Raw genomic sequence first — 25,731 nt, 5'->3', positions numbered from 1 at the left:
ATGCCGTGGACAGCAGTTTGGTACTAGATAAGCGTATACCACAGCGAGTTACTAATCATAACTGATAGTCTAACCTGCACCAAGAGCAGGTAACCATTGTAAATCTAGCATGTTGATACCATGACCCAACAAGAGCTGAACTTGTTAATTTTGTACCTGGTTCAGTCTCCAAATGCTTCCAGGATGTATTCTGCAGATGGTATTAGAATACCCTAGAGTCATCTACCAGTCTTGAAATAACTGGTACAGCAGCTTTTTAACTTATGGTGGAGGTCTGACCTTTTCTTTAAGGGCTTGCTGATCTTTCTGCTTGCTTTTTGCTCTTTAAAAGTCTGAAAATCATGAACTTCACTGTAGTAAATATCCGGTTAGGATCATATGATACATTTTTACATTTGGTCATACATCTCCCAAATCAGTAAACACTACAAATGTTCTATTTGCTGTTTGTCTCTAGCTTTGACTACTGAAACTCATCAATAACATCAGTATCAATGTAGCTTCAAATACCAAATCTCTTGTTATCACTGCATAATCTCTTTTTGTTTCTAAAAATGATCAGTTAGTGAGTGTTTATGTACAAATATTTAGGCCCATGTGATGTCTATATGCCATCATGCAGAAATTATAAAAATGAACTGATAACTTTGTGTCAGCAAAAATCCCCTAAACTGTACATTTCAGTAATTATAGTCGAATAGAGGCTATTATGCATCAGTATTGCTTAGATCAATTACACATATGTGAATGTATTTTTAGTATGCATATAGCTGTTCCTTTATATTCCAATTTTTGTAAGTATATTGCATATAAAGCCAGCATTGTATTTTTCCTGACCTTTTTTTCATTAATGTTTGGAACTGTGCTGTGGAACAGCATAGTTCTGTTGAGAAGGGTGAGTGGAAAAATGTTTGTTCTACAGCAAAAAATAATACCAAAATTAGTTTGTTTACTATAGTATAATCTTATGAATCAGTCCCTTAGTTTGGAGGGCACTTAATTTTACTTTATTATCCAAAAAGCAGGTAACTGGGTGTCTTTTTATTTTTTATTCTTTGATGTTTGTACTTCCTTGGGTGAGCATCAAATCCAGTTTAATTCCTTGTGATTTTGTTGTCAAAACCAATAGTGAATTCACCGGGACTTTGTGCTGGCTTTGTTTAAGAAGGCACATTTCTATACTGCTGCTTTGAAGAGAGTACTAATTTCTGTAATTTTCATTTCTTGAAGACAACTGTATCAAGGGTCTTTCCCTGATGTCCTGTGTTTTCATCAGTATTTTTATTTCCTAACCCTTAAAATAGGTTTTCATTCTGTGGTTGGATCTGAGTATCTGCCTTTCTTTCATTTCTGGTAATAGGATGCAGTGTTCCTTATAGTTTCTGTCACTTCACATTTGGAAGCACTAATATGATTCTGTAGCTTTCTACAGTGTTTGGGGCTTTTTTATGTTTGTTTTATCCTGTGATATGATTCCCCTGTTCTCTGAAGGAGGTGTTTGGGAGTCTGTCATCTGTTTTTTTAAGGTGTATGAAACCAGTATTAGGATACCAATATCGAGAGCGTCCTTCCATATAATAGTGCTCACTAAAAAAAAAAAAAAAGGCAAACCAAAAAAAAACCCCAAAACAAAAAACCACCAAATTCCAATTTAAAGGAATGTATTTGTTTGCAGCTTTGCGAATGGCATCCTTAACATTTCCTTCTCTCTAAATATAACCCACTGAACTTGGAAGAAGTTTCTGCACAGATTTCCTCATAGTTTGAAGTACTTAGCTCCTCCATGCCTCAGTCTCTACAAATGTGGAATAATTGTATTCTGCTTCCAGAAGTTCTCTGAACCTTAAAAGCTCTTTTTAGAAGCAGTGAAAGTGAGCCTGGGATTATTTGCAGTTGTCTGCCTTATATCTGCTGAGTGCCTTCCATGTAACTGAATGGGCTGTCCATTGTACAAGCATTCATCAAAAATGTCTTAACAATATACACAATTTTTTTTGTAGGGAGGTTTAAGTGCAATGGAAGTGAGAATTGCTAAGTGTCCTAGATCACTAGAGCACTCAAGCAGTAGAAGGACAGGTCCTTTCAGACCCAGCAGCTACACATACACCCTGCCCCTCTCCGTTAAAATAAAAGAACAACAAAAACAAAAGTCTAAATTTCTCTCTGATAGAACTGGAATTAAGAATAGAAGTCAAAAGTAGTTGAGAATGAATTCCTTAAGAATTTAAAGATGTGAAGAAATTAATAAAATGTAGAAAACTTGGTTCTTACTGTTACAGTTTAACATGTTAAACTTCGTGCTTGGCTTGCTCAGGTAGGAAGAGTTGTTATTCTTGTAGTGTCAAAGTTAGTTGAGGGTGATTGAAAATATCAGTGTGTTTGTCATCCTCTCCAATGTATTATATTTTATGTTCCTGTGAAGATTGAGCTGCAAGTTAAACATAGCAAAACTGGGAGAAAATAGCAAATCCTGTTCTTTGAACCCCACATGTTAAGCATCTGCTGTTGCCCATTGTTGGGAGACCATTGGCTTATTGAACAGACTTCTTCATCTGTTCTACCTAGGTGTTGTAATAAAAGCATAACAGTGGTATTGGATCCAGTTTCTGCTTCTGTTCTGCTCAGTTCAGTGAGAAAGTGGGATGGGATTTAGGTCTTAGGTTAGTGTCTACATTTGAAGTGATTCTACTTCTTTTTTGGCCAGAGTCTACTCAAACAGGCTTAAAATATGTTTTACTGCTTTCATTTTTCAAGACTGTTATTTTATTCTTTTATGTCCTTTATAGCTATGCCATTTATTTCTTTGTTAAATATCTAGACTACTGTTAGAGCAAGCTTAAATATACATAATGCGTAGGAAGTATTTTGTATACTTTGCTTGAAGTTTTGGCTGTAAACATTCTTATGCACATCACCTCTCCCAGTCCCTTGCTTCTTCTGTAAAGTACTGTGTAAAGGCTCAGTTAATGTGATTTATTACAATCAATTAAATTAAATATACAAACAAGAGGAAACAATTTCTGATTGTGAGGAAAATATGCTTTATGCAGCCAAATCAGAAGTGGTTATTAGTATTATTTGCAGTCCTGAGCTGCAAGATACTGTATCAAATGGAAATTTAAATTACATTAATAATTGAGTATTTGCTGGTTAAGCAATTCTTCTGTGCACAGCAGACATTACATATGCATGCACACACCCACACATATCTATATATATGTATAAAAAACATGCAATGGTTAGATGAGTGATTTTCTGACCAGGAAGACTCGTGTGGTTTTCAGAAGAAAATTAATGTAAAGTTTGAATGAAGTAGTTTTAAGATAACTTTAATTGTTTACAATACAGGTTCAAACTGTCTGGACAGCTGCCTTTACTTTCTATCCAAATATCAGACCAGAAACTGACAAGTATCTTGGAGCTCATTGACAGCATTCCTAAGCCAGAAAGTGCTCCTGCTACCAGTTCTCCTCCAAAAATAACCGAGGTAAGGTTTTTAAAAAATATTTCATTAATAATTATCAGAAAGGTACCTTCCTGCTATTAACATTGCAATTTTGAGAGGAGCATGAGAAAGTAGATAATAAGGATTTGCTTAGTACCTCTTGAAAAACTTAGCTAATTCTCTAAAGCTATAGAATTTTTTCTTGTTATTTAGTCAGTTTATTGTGATCTTTGGCCAATAATTATGAAATAGTTGTCCAGTGGATGAGTTTAAAATAAAAAAAAACCAAACTTTTACTACTCTGGGAATTACTTTGTGGTTTGTATTTGTCTTCATTAACAAATATGTTCACTTTGGTGAGGATTAGTTTAATTGTACCTTCAAATTTACACCCGTATCAGAGTGCTGTGGCATTTGGGTTCAGCTATTTTGTGTAGTGAAGAAAAGATTGGAACCTTGGTATTTTTAAAGTTGAAGTATTATGTGTATCTTTAGTCAGACAGGAGTTTAACTTTCAAAAACAAAATAAAAATTGCCCACTGTCAGTGGCTTATGTTGGCTAAACAAGTGCCTGCCTGGCAAAAGAGGCAGCTTCATTTCAGCTGACTTCACTGCTCTTCGCAGCTTTTCTTTATTCAGTTATACATCATGCCTGAGTGGGTGGCAGTTCTACATTGCATTTCTAAGGTTTAGGAGTGTGGAGTGAGTTCTCTTCCCGCTTCCTTAGTGGAAGTGGTTCAGGCCACTGTTTTATGCTTTCTTCAGGACAGAGGATTGTGACTTTCTTGTTATTATTCCTGAAAAGTATGTTTTACCTTTTGATACGAGCTGTTTTAACAAAACCAGGAAATGAACTCTGAATTGCTGATTTCTAACATCACTCTAGTCTGTGTGATCTGGCTATGTTTTATATGTCTTTAAAGCAGTCCTATCATATGATCGTATGTGAAATCTCAAGGTCAAAGAGTCTCTGTTTCGTGCAACTAATGACAGACTTTTTTCAAGAATAAGTGATAGGATTTTAGTCTTACATAAATAAAATGCGCACATGTAAGATGATTATCCTTTACTTTGTAACACTGACTATACTTGCATTATAGAATTCAACTGTTACATTTAAAACACTTTAAATGTGCTTAGTATCACCTGTACATTACTTGTGATGTACAAGATGAGGTGAGGAAAGACCGTTTAGCTAGTGTGAATGTATTTGCTTTATATGCAGCATCCATATTAAAACCTATAGTTAAACATGTCTGCTCAGGCTTCCATCTGCTGCAGAGCCTAACAGACTCTAATTGCTGGTATTAATTTCAGTTAATTTGAGTGTATTCCCTGCTTTGGTGGTGGCAGATACACTCCCATGCTTTCGTCCTTGTAGCTGATGCTCTTCTGAGCTTTATTGCCATCCCATCACTTCTGAACTGAAAAGGATGTGAAATCGTTTTTCAGGGCTCTGCATGTGAACTTTGTTCTGTACGTTTTGAGATAGTGGAGGAATTGTTCTTGGCCTGTGAAAACCGAAGATTCTTTGGAACAGATCTTTCTAGGTTTTTACACCCTGCACTTTCATGTACTTTAGTACAAGAAGGCTATATGCTTCAGTGTGGAAGCGAATTTCTCTTGATTTGGTACTGTGAACTCACAGTTCTCAACTGTGAAGTCTCACAGTTGCTTCTCCTTGTCGTCTTAGAATGTGAAAGTGTTACAGGTGAGACACTTTTGAATTACAAGAGTCTTGAGCGATAGATACACCAAGTCTCTTGTGGACGTGGATATATTCAGTAAAGTCAAATTATGTAGAGACCGTTGAAATGTGAAGGGTGAGATGAAAAATGGACCCTTGGAAACAAAGTTCAAAGATGAATGTTTCTTTGTTACCGTAATACTTAGATTTCTGTAAGATACTAGGAGTTATTGAATAATTGTCTGAGACTGGGCTTTAAAAGTTGCAGTACCAGGGGGGAGGGGGGGTCTGGAGGTAAGAACTACTGTCATCCAAGCAGTCCAAAGCCAAAGTCACTCAAGAAGAATGGGCATGCAGGCAACTCACATGTCTCTCCTTACCTTATTACTCAGTGCAAGGCACGTATATACTAAATATATAAGTGGAACATGCAGATGAGAATTCTTTTACAAACTCAAACCACCGAGACTACTTTCTGAGGCTTGGTGGGAAATTTGACTTTGAATAAACCATTTGGTTACCTTCACTAAGAGTATTTAATTCTATCACGTATGATACACAGGAGTGAGGATTCTTGTCCTTTTGTCCACTCTAGTGGCAAAACAGTGACATTTCAAACATTTTCAGTTCCTTCTCTGGGTTACGCATGACTGCATCTCACAATTAAAGACTCTTCTAGCATCAGATTTTCCGGATACACAAAGAAATGAGATTCAACGAAGCTGAGTGCCAGGTCCTGCACTTGGGTCACAACAGCCTCATGCAGTGCCACAGGCTTGTGGAAGAGTGGCTGGAAAGCTGCCTGGCAGAAAAGGACCTGGGGGTGTTGGTCAGTAGCCAGCTGAGTATGAGCCAGTAGTGTGCCCAGGTGGCCAAGGCGGCCAACAGCATCCTGGCCTGTATCAGAAACAGTGTGGCCAGCAGGACTAGGGAAGTGATTGTTCCCCTGTACTTGGCACTGGTGAGCCCCCACCTTGAATACTGTGTTCAGTTTTGGGCCCCTCACTCCAAGAAAGACATTGAGGTGCTGGGGCATGTTCAGAGAAAGGCAACAAAGCTGGTGAGGGGTCTGGAGACCAAGTCTTATGAGGAGCGTCTGAGGGAACTCGGGCTGTTTAGCTTGGAGAAGAGGAGGCTGAGGGGAGACCTTATCGCTCTCTACAACCACCTGAAAGGAGTTTGTAGCGAGGTGGGTGTTGGTTTCTTCTCCCAAGTAACAAGTGATAGGTCAAGAGGAAGTGACCTCAACTTGCTCCAGGGGAAGTTTAGATTGGATATTGGGAAAAATTTATTCACTGAAAGGGTTGTCAAGCATTGGAACAGACTGCCCAGGTAAGTGGTGAAGTCACCATCCCTGGGGATGATTAACAGATGTATAGATGTGGTGCTTAGGGACATGGTTTAGTGGTGGACCTGGTAGTGTTAGGTTAAGGGTTGGACTTGATCATCCTTAAGGCTCTTTTCCAACCTAAATGATTCTATGATTTTATGAAATTTAAAAACCATTCTTGTCTGTTCTAATGTTTTCTCTAGTTCTGTTTTCTTTTTTTCTACCTGCCACCTATATTGTGTGATTTTTATAAAGAACAGTTGATCTTTTACTGTTTTCTGTGGTTGCTACACTGTAGTCCTGTGAGGAACTAGGTTTTGTCTTTTCTGAGTTTTCATGTGATGTGCTGTTTCTGTCCATCTCTTGATCTGTGAAGTTGGATATTTGAGCCTTTTTGCGTGTTTCCTGATATATCCTGTCTATAGCTAGATGAATGCGCAGTACCTGCTGCTTTTACATGATTTATGCCTCATTTCTCCCCATGCTTTTAATTCAATAACATGTTTAACTGTAATGATTTGCACTTAAAAAAAAGACCAATTTCTTTAAGTTGTAAAACTTCCATGCAGCATGTGTGATGCAATAGCATGACCAATGAATTCAATCAAAATTTTATGGTGTTTCCTGTTTCAGGCTGCAATATCCCCTGTGCTCTCAGCACCACATTTGTCACAAGGTGTGTTTCCTGTTCTGGATCTTCATTCATTTGCTGAGTCAGGTAATACAACCTATTTTAAAGTCTGATTTAATAAACAGGTCAAGTAAAGTTTTGAAGTTCATTGAATTAATTTGTTTCTCTTGGAGTAAGTGGCCGTTTGTGGCTTTGTTTCAAGTTCTTGAAGGTTGAGGAGTCCTATATTCTGTGCAGCTTATTCTAATTCATTCTGTACAAAATATTTGTGTGTTTTCTCATAGCAGTAAAATTCTGTATGTTTGTTCTTGATGTTCCCTTTTGAAGGCAAAGCAATAAAATGTTTGATTGGTAGGATGGGTTCGTTTATTTTTCTGAAGTAGTATGTATGTCATTTTTTAGTTCAGTATGTACTTAGTCCTCTGATGGTTGTCATGGTTTAATTGTTTTCTTCTGTTTTCTTCTACTTAGCTGGATTTATTTAAATTACAAAACACTGAAATTATGACTGTTAGAAACTACTGTGTTATAAACATAACTTTGACTTCTACAGGATCAGGATCAAACAGAAGATTGGCTGTGGAGAAACTGGTCATGTTTAATACTGCCTTGCTGTTCAAACAGATAGATTATAATGTTCAATCTAGTAGTCACATTTGAAAAATAATCAAATATATCAATGTTATTTCAATGTCAATCACCTTTGTCATATCAAGGCACTCAACTGGAGAAATAGAGGATACTTTTTCTCCTCTGTCAAGTTAATCATATATGGGGTTTGCAAACGCTAGTAAAATTATCAGCAAAGTTAATATTTGCGTCTACTGTATCACTTCAAATTCAGTGTGTGTAGAGTATGCGTAGAAATATGTATCTGTGCATCTTCATCTATCTTTTACATGAGTTCCATTAAGTGCGCAAAGGTAGAGAGAAAGTATCTTTCAATTCTTACAAATTAGAGTGAGATGGGAACGAACACTGGAAACAATTAATTTGAGAAAGTAATGACTTGATTCAATCTAAATCTATCTTTTTTTTTTTAATTTATACAATATATACAGCTCTACAGTCATTTTAAGTGATTAATGTTATTTCTCTGTCTTCACCCCCCAGACTCAAGTGTGCTTTTAAACCTTAGAAAATACCTCTTAATGTCATGTGTTTGGTTTTGTCAGAAGAAGGATACCTCAACAGTTACCTTTAACTTCATTGTTTATGGTTTTTAGGTGGAGGGAAAGAACCTCATAAGATGGTGCAATCTATTTGTCTTAGTTACATTTCGTTAATAATGTCAGGTGGATTAAAGGCTTGATAGTCCTTAGGAGTCTCTCCTGAAATGAGAGATCCAAAGTAGTGCCACTGATAGTGAGGGAAAGGCTTCTGAATGTTGAGCAGCAGTCAGCCCAGCAGAAGAGTTAAGATATTAGTACACACTGAAGGCAAGATGAGCCACAGTCTATGCTGTCTTTTGCACAACAAATAGTGAGAGAATGCTGACTGAGTTAGCTGCTGAGAACTGATTTATGATGATGTGATAGAGGGAACTGTAAGTGTCTTGAAAAGTTGTGGAGGCAGGAGTGGAGATAATTATACAAATAGACTTTGTTGGTTGCTAATTATCAGCTAAGTAATCTTCCAATACTTGTATGTTTAAGTTTTTATATAGACATAAAAATTCTGGATCATAGTGCTGCAAAATACTGGCTTTCTAAAATTTATACATCATGTTGTTGTGAATTAATCCTTAGAATCAGAAGAAGAATTTTATGATGCTCTAAGCAGTCCTGTGGAAGACATGCCATTTTTTGAAGCCCCATCTGGTACCCTCAAGCGAGCTAGCAGTACAAGGCGAAAAAAACTACGTAAACAAGAATCTTTGAAAAATATGACAGAATTTCAGCTAACTTTTGAAGTAGCTGAGGTAAAGAGAATTTTTTTTTAATTTCTCTGAAGCACATCCAAACTGTATTTCTTTTCCTGTTTGTTGTGTTCATGATCCATGTCTACAGAAGTATTAATTCCCCATTTCTTGCTGAACTATTCTGTAGAGTTTTTTTTCCAAGTCATAGTTGTACTTATGCATCCTTGTCATCACTGAAATGCTTTGATTTATACAATTTATTACCTTATTTCCCAACTTATCACTAAATTTCCTTTACCAAACTGTCACTCAAAAGTCAGATTATGTATTTGTTTTGGCTTAAGGTGTAGGTTTTGACATCTTTTTTCCGGATACTGCTGCAGTCACTGGGAAGATGTCATTAATCTTCCATCTTGTAATAAGCACCCTATTTTTCCACTGCAATTTTTCCCAGACTCTGTGGGCCTTACCGAAATCTGTAACATGTTCACTATGAGGTATTTTATGTGTTATTCTTGCTGTATTGGGTGGGAAGGGTATTTTACCCAAATGCAAGACACTGTTACTGACTGCATCAGTTGGTCTAGTAAAAGAGAAGGCCACTTACCCTATTGTTACCTGTATGGCTATGACAGTGTTACTGCTGCTACTCACTGTGTAACTTTACAAATAAACCATGCAAATTCAGTTAATTCTACAAATTCTGTTTTAAGGTAGGGCTTACAGAATGGCTTCAATGCCTCATAAGTAGCTTGCTACATATCTTATTATATACTACACCTTACAGAAAATACATAAACAAATAAAATTGAAATGTACTGGTTTTTGTGTGATGACAAGATCTTAAGAATTACTAGTCTAAAGATAGATGCTGCATTATACATTTTTCTCTAATGGAAACTATCCTACAATCTATAAGAAAAAAATTAAATTGAGAATCTATTAAGAATCACCATCTCTGAGTTTGTTGGCTTTGTGGTTTAAAATTACTTATTTGGTTTGGTTTTGATTTTCCATATTTGTAGATAGCATTATGTGGAAAGGAAGAGTATGTATCATTGTTTTGCTTTGGTTGTGAAAGACAGATAACAGCAGCTCAGCTAGGTATTTATTTAACAATGTCTTTCTCATTCATGGGTGAAAAAGTAGGAAATCCTCTTGCCTGATATTCAGCTTGGGAATCTAACTCTTACCGGGAGAGTTCAAAGAAATTACAGTGAAAGTAGTAAACTCTTTATGCAGACTGAAAATCTGGTTTTGTCTGGGCTGAACATTACTAAATGCCTTACAAAATTGTTATAAATTAGTTTATGTAAGTGTAACTTTGGTATTACATATGTGCATGTTTGCAGTTTTTGTTAAAATATCAGCAGACAGTATTCTAGCAATTTTGCTTATTGAACTGTTTATTTTTTCCAGTGCATTTGTTGTATAAAGTTAAATGATCAATACACATTAACCAGTAAATTGTATGTAAATGTATAATCCTATATAAAACCTAAGAGGATAATCCCCTACCTTTTTTTATGTTTTTTGTTTGTTTGTTTTTTGTTCGGTTGGTTTTTTTAGGTCTTAATTAAATTATGCCGTCTTACTGGTGATGCTGAGACACCTGTGCTGCAGCTTGATATTGTAGGGTTAGGCACTGAACTTAAATTAAGAACATTTGACATGACTGCAAATGCTTTCCTTCGTGAAGTTTGTCTGCTGTGCCCAGAGTATATGGGTAAGTATCTGTAGTCTGATGAAAACATTAGGTGTAAATAACACTGTGGATTTGTCTTCAAAAAGCCTGTAGGGCTTTCTTTTGTCAACTGAAGAAGATTTGCTTCCTAAATGAATTTATTTTTTTTTTTGGTGGTGGGGGGAAAAGTAACTCAGGAGCTCATTCTCTTAGTAATACTTTGGTAAATATGTTCTAGTGCTGATGACTTTAGTAGAGACATCTACCTGTTTTAGGTCTGCAGAATAGGTTTTCTGATTAAATAGTAATGACAGCTAGTAGCCTAGTTTGTAGTCTATAGATGATTAAAAAGTTGTACAAAACTTGTCTTTTTTTTTTATTAAAAAAAAGTAATATTTTTTATTATTTTGGTTTTTTTTTAAGATGATAATGACAAGCCAGTTTACATAATTACTACTTTGGATAATGTAGAAGATGATCTTCTCACTCTGGAGTACATAAAGGTGAGAAAAGAGCAGACATTGCTTTTGAATTTTAAGCCAGTCATAAACAGCACTGTATTATTGAGCAATTGTTGAAGGTTTTTCCTTGCTTGTTCATTCCTTAACATATTATCACGTGCAAAGTCTTTGTGCTCCCTAAACAGATTAACTTGTACATCTTAAGTTGTAGCAGTTTTTGAAATAAATTCTCTCTAATGAAATTTGCAAACTTCTGATTTGTTTGTTTGTTTTACGTGCACTTTTGGTGGACTAGACTGATATTAATGGACCAGAACTGAAAACTGCCTATCAGAATGTTCTGCAGAAAATAAAGGTATGATGTCTTTTTTAACATAATTTTCTCATTGTGGGATGAGAGGCATATTGCATAAACATAATTTGTTCTTTTAGGTGAACTTTTCATCTCTAGATGTTCATTTGCATACTGAAGCTCTGCTGAATGCTATGAACTATCTGAATAATCTTCTACCCAAACAAGAAACTAAAGTTGCAGAAGAAACAGTCCATGAAAAAATAGAGGAGAAGAAGGATGTTCTTAAGAAATTAAGTAAGTTTCTTTATTCCTTTTTTCACCCTCTTTTCATTCCTCTCTCTTCAAGGAAAAAACAGACATATTTTCTATTTTTGTAAGCCTGTCAATGACTTTATATACACTACTGCATTTCACAAGCTCCAGGAGAGTTTTGGTTACTAGTGATCTAGTAATTTGCTGAATGACTAAATTCTGTTTGGCACCAACTTTGTAGGAATAATTTGTTGGAACTGCTGCTTTGGGTTTCTTAACTGGCACATGAATTTGGATTTACCTTGAAGTGTAATAAATAGGAAGGCCTTGTATGGTGGAAGATGTCTTGAGTGTTCTCAGTCTTTTGTTACAGGAAGCTGGTAATAGCAGCCATTAATATAAATTACTGTGTTTTTAGGGACAGGAAGTATAATGTGAATTCCTGCAATTTGAGAGAAATCTAGTGAGCCTACTCATGTTTATCAAAGGTACCTGGTACTCTGTAGGTATCTTATTTTATGTATAAATTTAGGCTTCCTAGGTTTTGTTGGCCTGCAAGAGCATTATTAGCACTGTTGCATCATAAAAGGGGCACAGGCCAATCACTTATTTAACAATATTAGTCTGAAGGAATTATTCTGCTCTAATAAGGTTAATATCTCTGTCCGTGTGCCGTTTTCTGACGTATTGGTCAAACATACCTTTGCTGTGTATTCAAGAAACTGAGTATATGCAAAAAAAATCCCCATAAATTATCCATTTTTGGTTTTGTTTCTTCCGCCCCCGGACTGAATTGAGACTTTTGATTGCCCACAGTTATTTTATTACCTTATATCTGAGGAACATCAATCTCATGTGAATACCTTCCTTTCTATGCAGTTTTATCACTCTCTGACCAAGAATTTGCCAGGTCTGATTTGTTGATAATGTTGTGCAAGAGCAAAAAACCCCATTACCTGCATATTGTGATCTTGTGTCTGGGAGAATCTTCTACCTTGAAATGAATGCTTTTAATAAATGCTCAACATTATGCCAGCGACATTCATTTCTGCTCTGAGAAGGACTTCTCAGATCTTTGCAATCATTGCTTGCTGTTAATCAGAAAACACTGAAAATCCAGCTAGTTATTAAAAAAAGAAAACACACACAAAAACTATGGTAGAGGATAATTCTCAAGATGTTTCTAGTTGAGGTATTGTAATACTTGCTTGGCATTACTGATTTCGGTAGTTCCCTCATATGACTGACCTAGCCAGCCTGCTGGTACACTACGAGATTTTTCTGAGGCTGCCTGCATTCACTGATGTTAGTTCTTATGAGCATTTTGAGTTAAACTTCAGTACTAGTTTGACACCTTTAAACCTGAAGTATCACATTTGCAACATTTGGTTATTTTTTTTTTTTTTTGAGAATGTTAATTTGTGCTGCCTTTATGAAAAATATATTTCTGTTTGGCAAAACAGAAATATATTTTTAAGTCTAGTGTATACTCATATTCAGTGATTAATTCACAGTGTTGCTGAGGGTTGGTGACTTTGTTACAGGAGGCAGGTAAACCAGTAGCCTGACTGTGTGTCTTGAAGAATAACTGAGATGGAAAAGGTACCTGTATTAGGAATAAAAAATTCAAGCTTTTGGGGTGCACAGCTCTTCTTGGGATTTGAGTGTTTGTTTCCCATGTGTACTTCAGTGAAATCAGTTATGTTTATTTTTTTAAGCATTGTGAGAGGAACACACAATGGAACCAACAGGTTATTAACAAAATGAGAGAAATTAAGGTTTGTAGCCTCTGTTTTTGGGGGGAAGATGAAGGAAGATGAACGAGAGCATTTGCCCTAGGAATTATAAGACATCAGTTGGGATGAGATGTGAGAAGAGTATTAATATGTCACCCAGCGATTGTTTCTCAGATGATGATTTTTTATTATTCCATCAGATTGTTAGGAAGTTTAGTTCCTCAGCTCGTTCTTTGAAGGTGTTTTGCAGGTCTCCATTGCATAATAGACCTGAGAAGTAAAAGGTGGAATAATTGCTCTGTGAAAAAAAAATTCTTCTATTTAACTGTAATTTTTAATTTATTTTTTTTTTCTGTGTGAGATTGTTCTCATTCATGGTGGTTGGTTGATTTCAGTTACACTGGGACATGCCTGAACACTAGATGAAATACCACTTGTGTACACAGGATAGTCTGTGAACTTAAAGGGTTCTGTTCAGTGGCTTACTGAGAGCTGTGGACAGAAGGTTCATCACTTCTCTAGCTTTGAACCATTTTGCTATGCAGGCAAACACTAAAGTATTTGGTATCTTCTAGAATTCTTGGAGGCAAAGGATTAAATTAGGTTCTTATGTATCAACATCAGGCAACCATTTAGACTTTAAACAGCTGAAAAGCTTTCATAGGTGATTCTCCTCCCTCCTCCCTCATTTCTGTACAACTGTGCACACTAAACTTTGACTGAGGGTAGTTATTGGTTAATTTACTGTGGCTTGTCTTATGTTAGCAACATACAATAAAATCATGTGACTGAAGCTGACGTATTTGTGGAACTGTAGTTTGATTGTGAGGGTTGAGAAAGCCTTAACATACTCACACAGAATACTTAAAGGTATCTCTCATCTGAAAAGCTAGGCTTTGGAGAAATTGATTGAATGTTTATTACTTTTAATTTTGCTGCTTTTAGCTTTGCATGTAGATCACCTGTAAGAATTTACCGCTTAATACTCAAAGTCCCTGAATACTAGATATGATATTTCCCTCTGTCATTTGAAGTAGCATGTAACATTACTTCAGATTTGGCTTTAAGAAAAAATGGACTAAGTTATTGGTTGAGTCCCTTATCTGTTGACTTCTGTATTGAGCAACATACCTGCAGATAATGTTGTGTGGCATCAGTCACGTTTACTTATAATGAACAGAGATTATCTCTGTTAACATGAAATAGAATATTTTTACTCTTACTCAGTTTTGAGAAAACCAAAAATGAACTAAATATTTGGACACCTCTGTTCTGACAGGCACTATATTTGCTCTTTTATCTTTTGTAGGTCTTAAAGTTACCCATACTTATTTTGAAGGACACCCACTACTCCTTCTGTTCGGTGTCTAGTTATATTAATGGTATTTTCATGTTTAAAACTTAAGTTTAGAAAGTATAGGTTGTGGGGCTTTAATAAAAAGTCACCTGCTGTATGTAAACAAGACCATTGATTGCAGATGACTAATCAACAGACCAGGTAGAGTAGTGCATTAATGTAGCTATCATGTTCCCACTATTTGGGGTAAACTGCTTAGTCCTGAATAACCTATGTCTAATTTTGTATTGTGCTTGTATTGTATTGTAGATGTGTATTAAATGTATTTCTTGCAGTTAATAAAATACTGATCTTGATTACCACAGTTTGTGAAGCACATGAGCACTCTTGTGTATACAACCCTGTATATACAATTCCTTTGTGTCATACTTGCTAGTATGAGTGCAGTGCACTTTGCCAGTGCTGCAGGCTTGATACAAACTAGGCTTTGGCAAAGGGATACTAAAATACTACACCTTCTTGAATAATTGTAATTTTTATAAATTTTTATTTCCCACAGCATCAAAAAAATCAAAGTATGAAGATGTTATCGACCTCAATATCTGCGCGGATTTATCCTGTTTACGTATCTTTATTAGAGAGAAAAAACATAGAATAGCTGAAATTCACATTGAAGGTAGGAACAGAACTTTAATCGCAAAAGCACAAAACTTTGTAACCAGAATATTCGATAGATTTTGCATGTCTTATTTTTTTTTTTAAGGTCTGGATAGCCAAGTGATCATGAAGAAAACAGCAACAGAAGTGACCGCAAAATTAAAGAACATCATCATAATGGATTCTGATGAGACAGCGTTGTATAAAAAGGTATGCGTTTGCACGTACCATTGATTTCTGAATGGAATATAGATGCTAAATTACTTTGTGGTCTCTTCTCTTTAACTATCATTTTTTTTTTTTTAAAATAATGTTTTATGTATTTGCTGGGAGCATTATATCTCTATAGGCAGACTGATTTCGCCCCTACAACTGGTGATTATTAGGCTGACATTGATTTTGTGCAACTGTGATGCTCAGCTGCTCATCATGCTCCTTATTTTGTTGACTTTAATGTACAAAGTTACTCAAGCTGAGATTCCAACCAATTATTTTCAGCTATTTCAAGGTGGCTTTCGGTTTTTGTTGTTTTTTTTTTTTTTTTCATTTATTGTTGCTATACTTGAAGTAAAAATGTCTTAGAAGTGTGAGGTACTACAGTTTATTTTGGAATTCAGTTTCTCCAGCATAAGTTTTTACAGTAGACATGCTCTTTTTTTTTTTCTTCCTAAGGCTCTTTACATCACAGGAAAAGAAGTCTTCAACTTCAGAATGATATCATATGTGAATGCTACAGATGGCATTGCATACACGAATATGGATGTTGTTGACAGTCGTATTTACCTGACTGTAGGGTGTATTCAAGTAGTTTTTGTCAACAAGTTTGTTTCATCTATTTTGGTAAGTTAAATTTTCCAGATACTGTTCCTTAGCATTCAAATAACATTGTCTGAGCTAGAAGAGAATAAGGCATCCCATGTGGAGTGGTGCCTGTTTGTGTAAGAACTCTTGTATACTATTGTAAAAACTTTACTGGGATTGGCGGTTAGGCTATTTACTTTTCTTCTCCATATGTTTGTTATTATGGAGTCAGTGGCTAAGCATCAATATGTCCTATTATTGTTAGTAACTTTTTTATTTTAAATAACTCATGGCAGCTTTTAGATATACAGACTGTTCATTGTTTATAACACTGAAATTTAAGTAATAAACCATGAAATGTAATGCCTTCTCCGTATATTCTGCTAAGTAAATCTATCTTTTACTCTCCATATGAGTAAATAAAATGTAAGTTATACAAGTCATGTTACAAGGTCATTGCTGTTACCATCTGATTTGCCAAATACTTAGTATGGATTTTTTTTTTTTATATATATATATACACTTTATCATATTTTGTGAGGAGATTGTCCTATTATAAGAACTCAGAAAAAATGCGTAGCAAAAATAGTATCCTAAGATGGTTTGCTATGTAAAAAGCTGTGATTCTTAGTGTTTTTGAAGTAGTGTAATTCTTAATAAAATTCCCAAGTTCTGTATTCTTTTCCTAGGCTTTTATAAATAACTTCCAAGCTGCCAAGGAAGCTCTTACTGAGGCAACTGTTCAAGCAGCAGAGAAAGCAGCTACAGGTGTAAAAGAGTTAGCAGAGCGTAGTTCCCGTTTGGCACTGGATATCAATATTAAAGCACCTGTTGTGATAGTTCCACAGTCAGCAATGTCTGCGAATGTCCTGGTGGCTGATCTTGGTCTGATCACTGTGAAGAACCAATTCTTTATAGCTAAAACAAAAACACGCTATAATCTCCCGCCTGTTGTTGACTCTATGACGGTGAAATTGAGTGAACTGAAGTTATATAGGTAATGTAGTGTCAAATTTTTTTTTTAATTCATGTAATCCTTTTGGGATACTTCAGTTGGAGAGCTTTGAGAAATTGTTTTGAAAATTATTAGTTAATGGTTGGTGGTTGACAGATACACTATTATCTTGAAATATAACAGCAAATTAATAAAGATTTTGTAAAAGCAATTAAAATGTATGGTGTAGGAGAAGTAGCAATCTACACATCTTTTAATAGAAGCAAATGTTTGTTCAGGGAATACTGAGTATAATAATAGACATGCATCATTCACTACTTTGGGACAGGTTAATACCCATTTGTAAATGGCTATTTTGATGGAGTTTTCAACTATACATAGCAGGAAAGATATCAAGTGAGATAGCTGTAAAGAAGTGTTTGAAAATGGGCGTTGGTCCAGGGGATTGGGAGGGGAAGAGGGAAGGGAAGAGGATTTTCAAACATAGTTGAAGAGTACTGAAGAAAGAAGGAATTTCTCTTTAGTGGAGAGCAGGTGGGAGGCCCTGACTTGCAAGAAGTCAGTATGTTGTGTGCTTGTTATGTGCCTCCTTCCTGACAAGAAAAGATGTCTAGTTGGTGGAGTAAGGCTTTAAGTAGAGATACTGGAAGTAGTATGAAGACTGTTTTACAGTACTATTCAAAAAGATGAGGAAAAGACAGAAATGTGTTTGTATGTCTTTGTTACAATGTGCAAGTGAAGTATGTCAAGCTGGGAGTATTTTGATTCTGTTCACAGATCATGCTATGAACAGGGTTCATTGCAAACTGAAGTACAGTTGCTGCAGCCAGTCAATCTGGAATTAGCTGTTGAACGAAATTTGGCTGCTGCGTGGTATAACGAAGTTCCTGACATTGAAATATCTGGCCGACTCAAGCCTATGAATGTAAGCACTTATTTCTGAAAGCAGCTGTTAAAATATCTGTGGAAAATGGATTCTTTTTTTTCTGTCCAAAAAGTCCAGGTTTCTTCAGGTATTGTTTGATTTCATAGGGAGAAAGGAAGTGAACGGCTTTTTGTTCTAATCTAAGCTTTGTATTTCATCTGTGAAACTGCAGGCAGACTTTGCACTCTATATTACTGTTGCTAGTTAGAAGTGGGAATGCAGTTATAGCCTTCTTTTACCTGTCAGTATCTTTCAAAGAAGAAATGGAAAAAGTTGGAGTTTATTGGTCTATTCATTAGTAGTGCGATCGCCTGCTGCATTCATACCCATGCCAAGCTTGAGTATGAGTTAGTGCATGTGCTCATTTAAATTTAACAGCAAAATATATATATAAAGCTTGTCAGTTGTATGAGGAAAACCAATTTGCCAAATTTTGAAAGAGAGCTAGTAAACATTAGTGTAAAGTACCTAGTGACTAAATGTGGATAGCTATTTTGGGCGACTATAAATCAAACCATATGTATATGACTTTTAACATTCAGTTTCTAAATTGTAGCTTTGTAAAGAAAGTTTGTGGACAAAAAAACAATATGTGAACAACTTCTGATTTCTAGACATTACTGTAAGGGGTTTTGTGGATTTGAGCAAAACATTTTATTTGGTTCTTTAGTCTCCTAAACAGAGACTCAATTGAGATTAATTTGGTTTATCTGTTTATTTGCGAACTTAGTTACCAAAAGTTTCATCAAGTGAGTTGTTCTGAGTTTAATAACAATCCTTTTTTAAGCTAATTCTCAGTCAGGAAGATATTACCACAATATTGAGGACACTAAATGAAAATATAGGCGGAAGCTCTGGTGCCTCAACGTCCTTACCAGAACCAAAAGATACGACTAGCCATTGTAGTGATATGCATAGTACGTCACAGCACTCTGCAGGTAACGTTTCCTAAAATTACGTGTGGTATAGCATTTTTAGGTTTTACTGTCAATTTAGTATTGCTGTTGGAATTACCTTTATGAAAGGATGCCAGATTCAGTTGTTTTTAACAGTACGGCTCTGTTATCTTGACATTGCGGTTTGAGGTATACCTAACAATAATGATAATGAATAGGAGCAAAAGGGCTACTGTGGTGAGTTTTGTAGTGTGATGTGTTGTAATGTAAGGACTGTCTTGTTCTACTGGCAATAACAGAGTGAGCACCTAAAAGTCTGTCAGCTAGTTCTGGTAATATCCCAACTTTGAATTGCTGTGTCACTCTTTTTCCTGTGTATGCTGGTTCTGTTGTTTTTCAGTTTTAGATAAGTTTGCCTTATCATAATGATGGAATGCTTAAAAGTTGTTCCTATTGAGTAGGCATCATTGCTCATAAACTGTTCAGCGCACAGTAAAAAAAAAAAAAGCAAGTAAGGTTACGAAAAGAATCTATTAAATGTAAAAAATGGCAAAAGTATGGCAAGAGGAGCAAATGAGGATGAAAGTAAACTTGTATTCTTTGTAACATTCTTGCATACGGTACTGTATAACATTAAGGGAAGTTGTACATTTGTCTTAAAGATGGTAAAAATTGCATGTATGATATATAAGCGGAGTATTTTATTTTCTCAAACATTGTGTGATATTGCCAAAAGTAATTACAGAGAGCATGATAAACACATCTGAAGTGTGAATGGATTTATATGTGGAGGAAAAGTTAAGTTGTCTTTATAGTCATTAGTGAGGATGTTGGGTTTGGGTGTGGTGGGTTTTTTTTGTTTGTTTTTCTTATCTGCGGTCTTTAATATTAAGTGTTTTTCTAATTTCTGAAAGGTGTAACTGTTGTGACATCAGCTGTGGTGGAATTGCATTCGCCTATGAAAATAAAGACAACACTTAAACTGGACTTCAGATTCGACTCCCTGACTTTAGTACTGTATAGTCCAAATTCAAAACAGGTAAATATAATTTTCGTTACAAAGGGAAAGAAGCAGCTTTAAGGTTGCCTAGAGTCCTAGAAATTCTGAACAGGAATAGTTTAATTTATGAGCAGAGAAAGTGATTTCTAGCAATAGTAACAAACATGATGGAAATGCTAAACAGCTATTTTAACTAAATCACAAGGCAGATATTACAGGAAAGAGAATAACCAGTGGTAGCACATAATACGTCGCATCTTCTGTGATCTGACTAAAAATGTGTTGAAAACTTACCTTAGTTGAAAATACAGTTTGGAGGATGGGAAAATGTGGAGGGATGCAACCTGTTCTTTAGTTACACACACACATGTGGACACAAAGACATATATAAATAAAATTGTGGAGAGAGATTTTAAATTTGTATTACAAAATGAATGCCTTTTTATTCTTGATTTAAATTTACCAAACTTGTCAGGAAATTTCTGATTAAAAGTTTGGTAATATTTTGTGGTAAACTTGTAGTCTGTTATTTTAGATTTGGAACAATTTTCCAGTATTTGGCTGAACACTATGCCAGAGTGTGAGACAAAGAGGTGAAACTTAATGTCTTATTTGGTGTCTTTGCATATACTATGTATTTTTAAACAGCAAACAAACCGAAATTGCATATGACAACTCTACTTTCTTTTAAACATTGTATCCGTCTCACTAATGTAAGCTTGCTTTAGCAAGCTGACAGAAGGATACAGCTTTCTCTTTTCAAGTTTTCTCTGTATGTTATTGATTTTTTTGTTGTTGTTGTTGTCGTTGAGGGATCCTCAGCTTTTATACTGAGCATGAGGCAGATGGGATGGAATACCCTGTTGGTCAGTTTTGGGTCACCTGTCCTGTCCGTTCGTCCTCACAGGTGGGACCCCTCTGTGCTTTTCTGCTTCCGACCCTCCAATGGGGCAAATAACAAGGTTATCTGGCCTTGGGTGTTATAGCAATAAGTATAAGCAAACGCCTCTCTCCATACCATTCCTTGGCATCAACTATAAACATAGGTCTTACCACTCTGAGAGCGAACAGTGTCTCAGCAATATGCTGTTAATTTCAGAGAGTTCAGTTAGTTAGAGGAGGCTTAGCTGCAGGGTGAAATTACTAAACAGAATTTTTTTTTTTTACCTCAAATCAGGACATTTGTCTTTTGAATTACCAGTGGGTTTATTTAGTATATCATTATTAGAAATCTTAACAGTTAGAATAAAGTTTGTATATCACACCTGTGTATTATTTCCATTATTTTGAAGCAAATCTCCAAACATATTTTCATTTGATTTAAACAGGTTACAAATTTGGATCAGAGAGATGACCTTTTGAAGCTTGCAGAGTTTAAGTTAGTTTTGATGTCAGCTGCTGTCAAAATGTTATCAGATGGTTCAATGAATGCTTCAGTCAAGCTGGCAAACTGTACGTTAGATGATAAAAGACAGTCAATCCAGAAGGCTACACCAAGGTCTGTATTTTGACATAAACTACTGTTTACTGGAGTTTGACAAAGAACTCCAAATGTTTCCGTTTTAGTATTCTTTTAAAACTGCAATTGTGTAGGCGGTTCTTAAAGTGCATGTTATAGTAGACTTATGTGTCTTACTTGCGTTTTGTTCCACATGTTTGAGAGACCACTATAAATGCTAGAAACAAACTTTAAATACGAAATAAAATAAAATCTAAATATGAAATTAATAAATGCATGTAGAAAAAAATTTCACTTTCAGCTTTAATAAGCCTCTGGCTGAGTAAGACATGATTTTTTTTCATGAAGAGTAACAAACTTCAGTGAAGTATAACACTTGATAGGTAAACAAGGAATTGTGATGGTTTGACTTGTTAAAATTATGAACACCTTTGCCAGTGTATGGGAGTCCAGTTAGTTTTAAAGTTTTATAGAACTTACGTTAATGTTTTTATTGCTCTTTTTTAAAATTGTTGATGTTGCTTTTAAATTTGCTCATGTTAATGTATTGCAGCTGGATTGAGAATGTTGACTGTTTTTCAGTATTTGGCTGCTTTTTTTTATTGTCTCATTAAATGTGCCTTAATGATTTTTCAGGATGGTGGAAATGAAACATGGATTTGAAAAGAAAGTTATGGTGGATATAAGCTATAAGCAGGGGAGAGATGGCACTGTTCTTGATGTGATTGTTCAAGAGATCTACCTTTGTGCAAGCATGGAGTTTCTACTTACTGTTGCAGATATATTCCTTAAGGCTAATGCAGAAAGTGCTGCTGCACAGAGAAGTCTCAAACAGTCATTACCTTTAAAGGAGCAAGGTATATATTGGAAATATTTAAGAAGTTGTATTTAAATATCTGTTTAAGTTTGGTATTAAAATGCTATTTAAAAAATATAATATTCTTTTAATGCTATTTCCTGTGTTTGTGCGTGTATAGAACAACATTTTAACCATTGATGTTTCTTTCTTCGCATCATGGAAATAGATTCGTTTTCCTAGGTCTTTTATTTCCAAATGAAGCTTTGATTTACCAGACAAAAGAAATACCTAAAGATATATGTCCAAAAAAAAAATAAAAATGGGAAGGGACAATTACAGCTGGCACTCTCTAGGTTTGTTTGACTATCTTTGCAGTCTCAAAAAAGTTTAAAATTATTAAGACCATCATCATTTTCATTCTTCCTGAGAATGATGGAGTGTATTATATTATGCCTAAATATGAATTCAGTTTGTCAGATATCGATGCCTAGAAAAGTTACTGTTTCACTTGTTCATTGATGCACGTTTCTCCCTAGCTTGAGTGTTCAATTTGTTCTTCCTAGTGCAGGCCCTATACTTGACATCAGAAATTAATCCATTAGGTCATCAGAGCAGGAAGTGGTCTAATTATGCTTCCAGGCCTCAGGTCACATCAGGATGGCAGAGGAAGTCCCGTTTTTGGGGGTTTGTTTTCGTTTTCCTGTACCCTAAATATCCTAGTTGTTTCCACCTCAGATAAGTTGCTGTGATTATTTAGTAGATGATCAAAATCTAAACAAATTAGTAAGTCTTCCATAAAAGCATATTGCAGATGGTTACGTCAAGCATTACTAAATGCTGCATTATTGTCCTATGGAAAAATGTGTGTTTTGCTGCTCCAAACAGCAGAAAATGTGTCCAGCATTTTTATAAGACCTTGTCATAGCTGGATAATATAGATATTTAGTAAAGCTGATATATTTGCTAGTGTCAGAGGTAGTAACAGTGGTGATACTGTTATCCTTTTCATTTTTACAAAGAAGCTTTGTGGAATCTTTTGTTGTATCTGAAAGTATTTAGAGCTTTAATGGTTTTGTATCTCCAGTGAAGAGCCTAGGAGTAAGTCAGGTGCAGGTATCTACAAATTTTCTGACACCAGTTGTGCTAGATCATACTACTAAATCTTTAGAACTTCTCTATAAGTTTTAAGAGAGATGTCAATAATAACAACTTAATCTCTGAACAATTCATCTAATTTAATTTATATTTTTGTAGCACCTGTGCAGCCTGTATCTACAATGGAAATGAACATTATTGTTAAAAAACCAGAGATTGTGTTTGTGGCTGATTTAACAAGAAGTGATGCTCCTGCACTGGTGGTTACAACGCAGTGTGAGCTGTTCATTAAAAATAGCCCTGAAAGATACAGCATGACAGCTGCTGTTAAAGAGATACAAATGAAAGCGTGCCCATTTCTGCCCGAAAAAAGGAAAGGGAATATTACTACGGTGAGTTTGCAAACATCCAGTCTGTATTTAAAGGGTTCTGTGTAACTTCTACTGGAATGCAAGTTATTTCTGAAGCTTTCATCATTCAAATGTATATTACAGACATATGAGTAAAATTTTCTGGTTAACTTATTTTAATTATTTTATCCTGTTTTGTCTGATATGCCAAAAGCATCATCTTGATCTGTGGCTTTGAGATTTGCTTTGTATGACAAGCTAAAGTTAAGAGCCCAGAGTAAGAAAATGTTAATAATCTCTTGTATCCTGTGGAAGCCAAATAAATAGAATTTTATGAGTGTACACTATTTCAAATGCAGTGTAGTAAATTTGGAATACTTTCAATCTGAAACTTTGCATTAAATACCTATATAAGTGAATAACAAAGGGTCACAAACAGAATGGGAAGTATGTATTATGAAATAGATTGCTTATGGTGTGCTGTTCATAAATTCCTTTTTGATAAGGTCCGTAGATCCATTATATTAAAACTGCCCGTTTCTATTTTGGCAACAGAATCAGACTTCTTGGTGGGAATGCATTGAATCTTGGAGGTTCTTACAGCTTTCCTGCCTCATACCTTGGTTAAGTCTATAATGATATTGTTGTATCAGAGAAAAAATTCAAATTGACAGTATATCCAACTGTTATATGTGTCCTCAGACCACAGATGAAATTTGAAGAATGAGTCTTTTCAGTTCTACATTAATGCCTGCTTTATGGAGCTCTGTAGGAAAGACCAAAGCTATAAGGCCAAAGGACTGGGACTTCCACTTCATCTCCTTATCAGAAACTTTCATAGCAGCTCAGTTTAGATTGTTAACAGATTAATGCAATCAAAGACTGCATCTACCCAAGGACTAGTCATTGAGAAAGTGATGTTCTTGCACTGTTAGCCAAAACACAATGCAAAGTTGCTTGACTTCCATTTCCGTAGCTGGCAAATGTGGCATAAATGTGGCTAGCTTTGTAGAAAGCAATTAGATGGCTTCACACCAAGCTTCCCCTCTTACAGGAATATCTTCTGCCAGAATCTTTTATCTCAGACTGTAGAAGCAGAGAAGACGACCTGACAGGTATCTGACAGGTTGCTTGTGCTATAAAGAGGGAAAAACTTCGGAGGACATTAGTTTTGATGCTTAAAACAGTGCCGCCTTTGACAGACTCAGAAAGCTCCCAAGAAAGTAGGAGAGGTCAAAAAAGATGATGTTCTCTGCAGGTAGCAGCATAACTGCCCTTTTTGAAAACATGTACATAAGGAAATCTCTAAATCCAGGTTTTTTGTAAACAATACAATTTCAGTCTGGGAAAATAGTAAGAGAAACAGAGATTCAAATGATATTCCATGGCAGCCTTTATTCAAGAAAGGTGTATGATATGAGGTAATATGAAGATGACAAGATTTCTGAAGGCTGATATTGATGTGAAGATTTTATATTGCCTAAACTTTGGAGACAGTAGTGATGGGTAGATTCATCCTCCTGGTGGTTAGGTTTCACCATCTATCCAGGAAACTAGCCTCTGGATTTAGAGTAGCACATGTTAAGAGGTTCTTTCTGCACATTTCTCACATGTACCTTGGTTTAAAGAAGATGTTTTTTTTCATTCCTGGCTGTAACAGGAAAAAAAAAAAATAATTTGAGCAGCAGAGGATAAAATAATAATATGGACAAAAAGTTCCGTTAGATCAAACTCCCTTGGGAAAACTGTGGTAAAACTGATTCAGGGTGTTTCTATGCTCCCAGCATCTGGTTCAGATATGGACAGAGAAGTCGAGAAAGATTGCAAAATCAATATGGTTTGAAATTACTATTTTTGAAAGACTTACCTTCTCAGATAGGGACTGGAGAGCAAATTTTCCTGTCAGTACAGTATCAGTAGAGTCTAACTACATTTGAGTGCTTTATTAATCACATAACGCTCTGATTTTGTTTATAGCGTACCTTAGATTTGGTTTTGGTAAACCTTGGCAAATGGGAGTATGCATGGACTGTTTGTAAAATAAAGCTGGAACTGGGTCATTGTGATTCAAACAGTGATATTTTTACTCAGGAAAGCTAACTGTTGTTGCTGTGG

The 25,731-nt window shown here is 35.5% G+C and overlaps 1 protein-coding gene across 1 annotated transcript in view; it reads left to right on the top strand.

The window, feature by feature from the left end:
• The window catches only part of VPS13A (vacuolar protein sorting 13 homolog A), a 108,284-nt gene that overhangs the window by 34,128 nt on the left and 48,425 nt on the right, over nucleotides 1–25,731 (top strand). The window contains exons 23-39 of the mRNA XM_082497960.1: nucleotides 3,349–3,487; nucleotides 7,096–7,180; nucleotides 8,842–9,014; nucleotides 10,524–10,680; nucleotides 11,062–11,141; nucleotides 11,395–11,454; nucleotides 11,532–11,688; nucleotides 15,239–15,355; nucleotides 15,443–15,546; nucleotides 16,009–16,176; nucleotides 16,827–17,134; nucleotides 17,870–18,017; nucleotides 18,805–18,955; nucleotides 19,828–19,952; nucleotides 21,242–21,411; nucleotides 22,009–22,229; nucleotides 23,426–23,658. Of these exons, the coding sequence (XP_082354086.1) occupies nucleotides 3,349–3,487; nucleotides 7,096–7,180; nucleotides 8,842–9,014; nucleotides 10,524–10,680; nucleotides 11,062–11,141; nucleotides 11,395–11,454; nucleotides 11,532–11,688; nucleotides 15,239–15,355; nucleotides 15,443–15,546; nucleotides 16,009–16,176; nucleotides 16,827–17,134; nucleotides 17,870–18,017; nucleotides 18,805–18,955; nucleotides 19,828–19,952; nucleotides 21,242–21,411; nucleotides 22,009–22,229; nucleotides 23,426–23,658 (2,596 nt within the window). The remainder of the gene's footprint in view (nucleotides 1–3,348; nucleotides 3,488–7,095; nucleotides 7,181–8,841; nucleotides 9,015–10,523; nucleotides 10,681–11,061; nucleotides 11,142–11,394; nucleotides 11,455–11,531; nucleotides 11,689–15,238; nucleotides 15,356–15,442; nucleotides 15,547–16,008; nucleotides 16,177–16,826; nucleotides 17,135–17,869; nucleotides 18,018–18,804; nucleotides 18,956–19,827; nucleotides 19,953–21,241; nucleotides 21,412–22,008; nucleotides 22,230–23,425; nucleotides 23,659–25,731) is intronic.

The sequence above is a fragment of the Vanellus vanellus genome (genome assembly GCF_965231255.1).
Source record: "Vanellus vanellus genome assembly, chromosome: Z".
NCBI lineage: Eukaryota > Metazoa > Chordata > Aves > Charadriiformes > Charadriidae > Vanellus > Vanellus vanellus.
The sequence above is the reverse complement of the archived record's forward strand: the minus strand, read 5'-3'. Positions and strand labels throughout refer to the sequence as shown.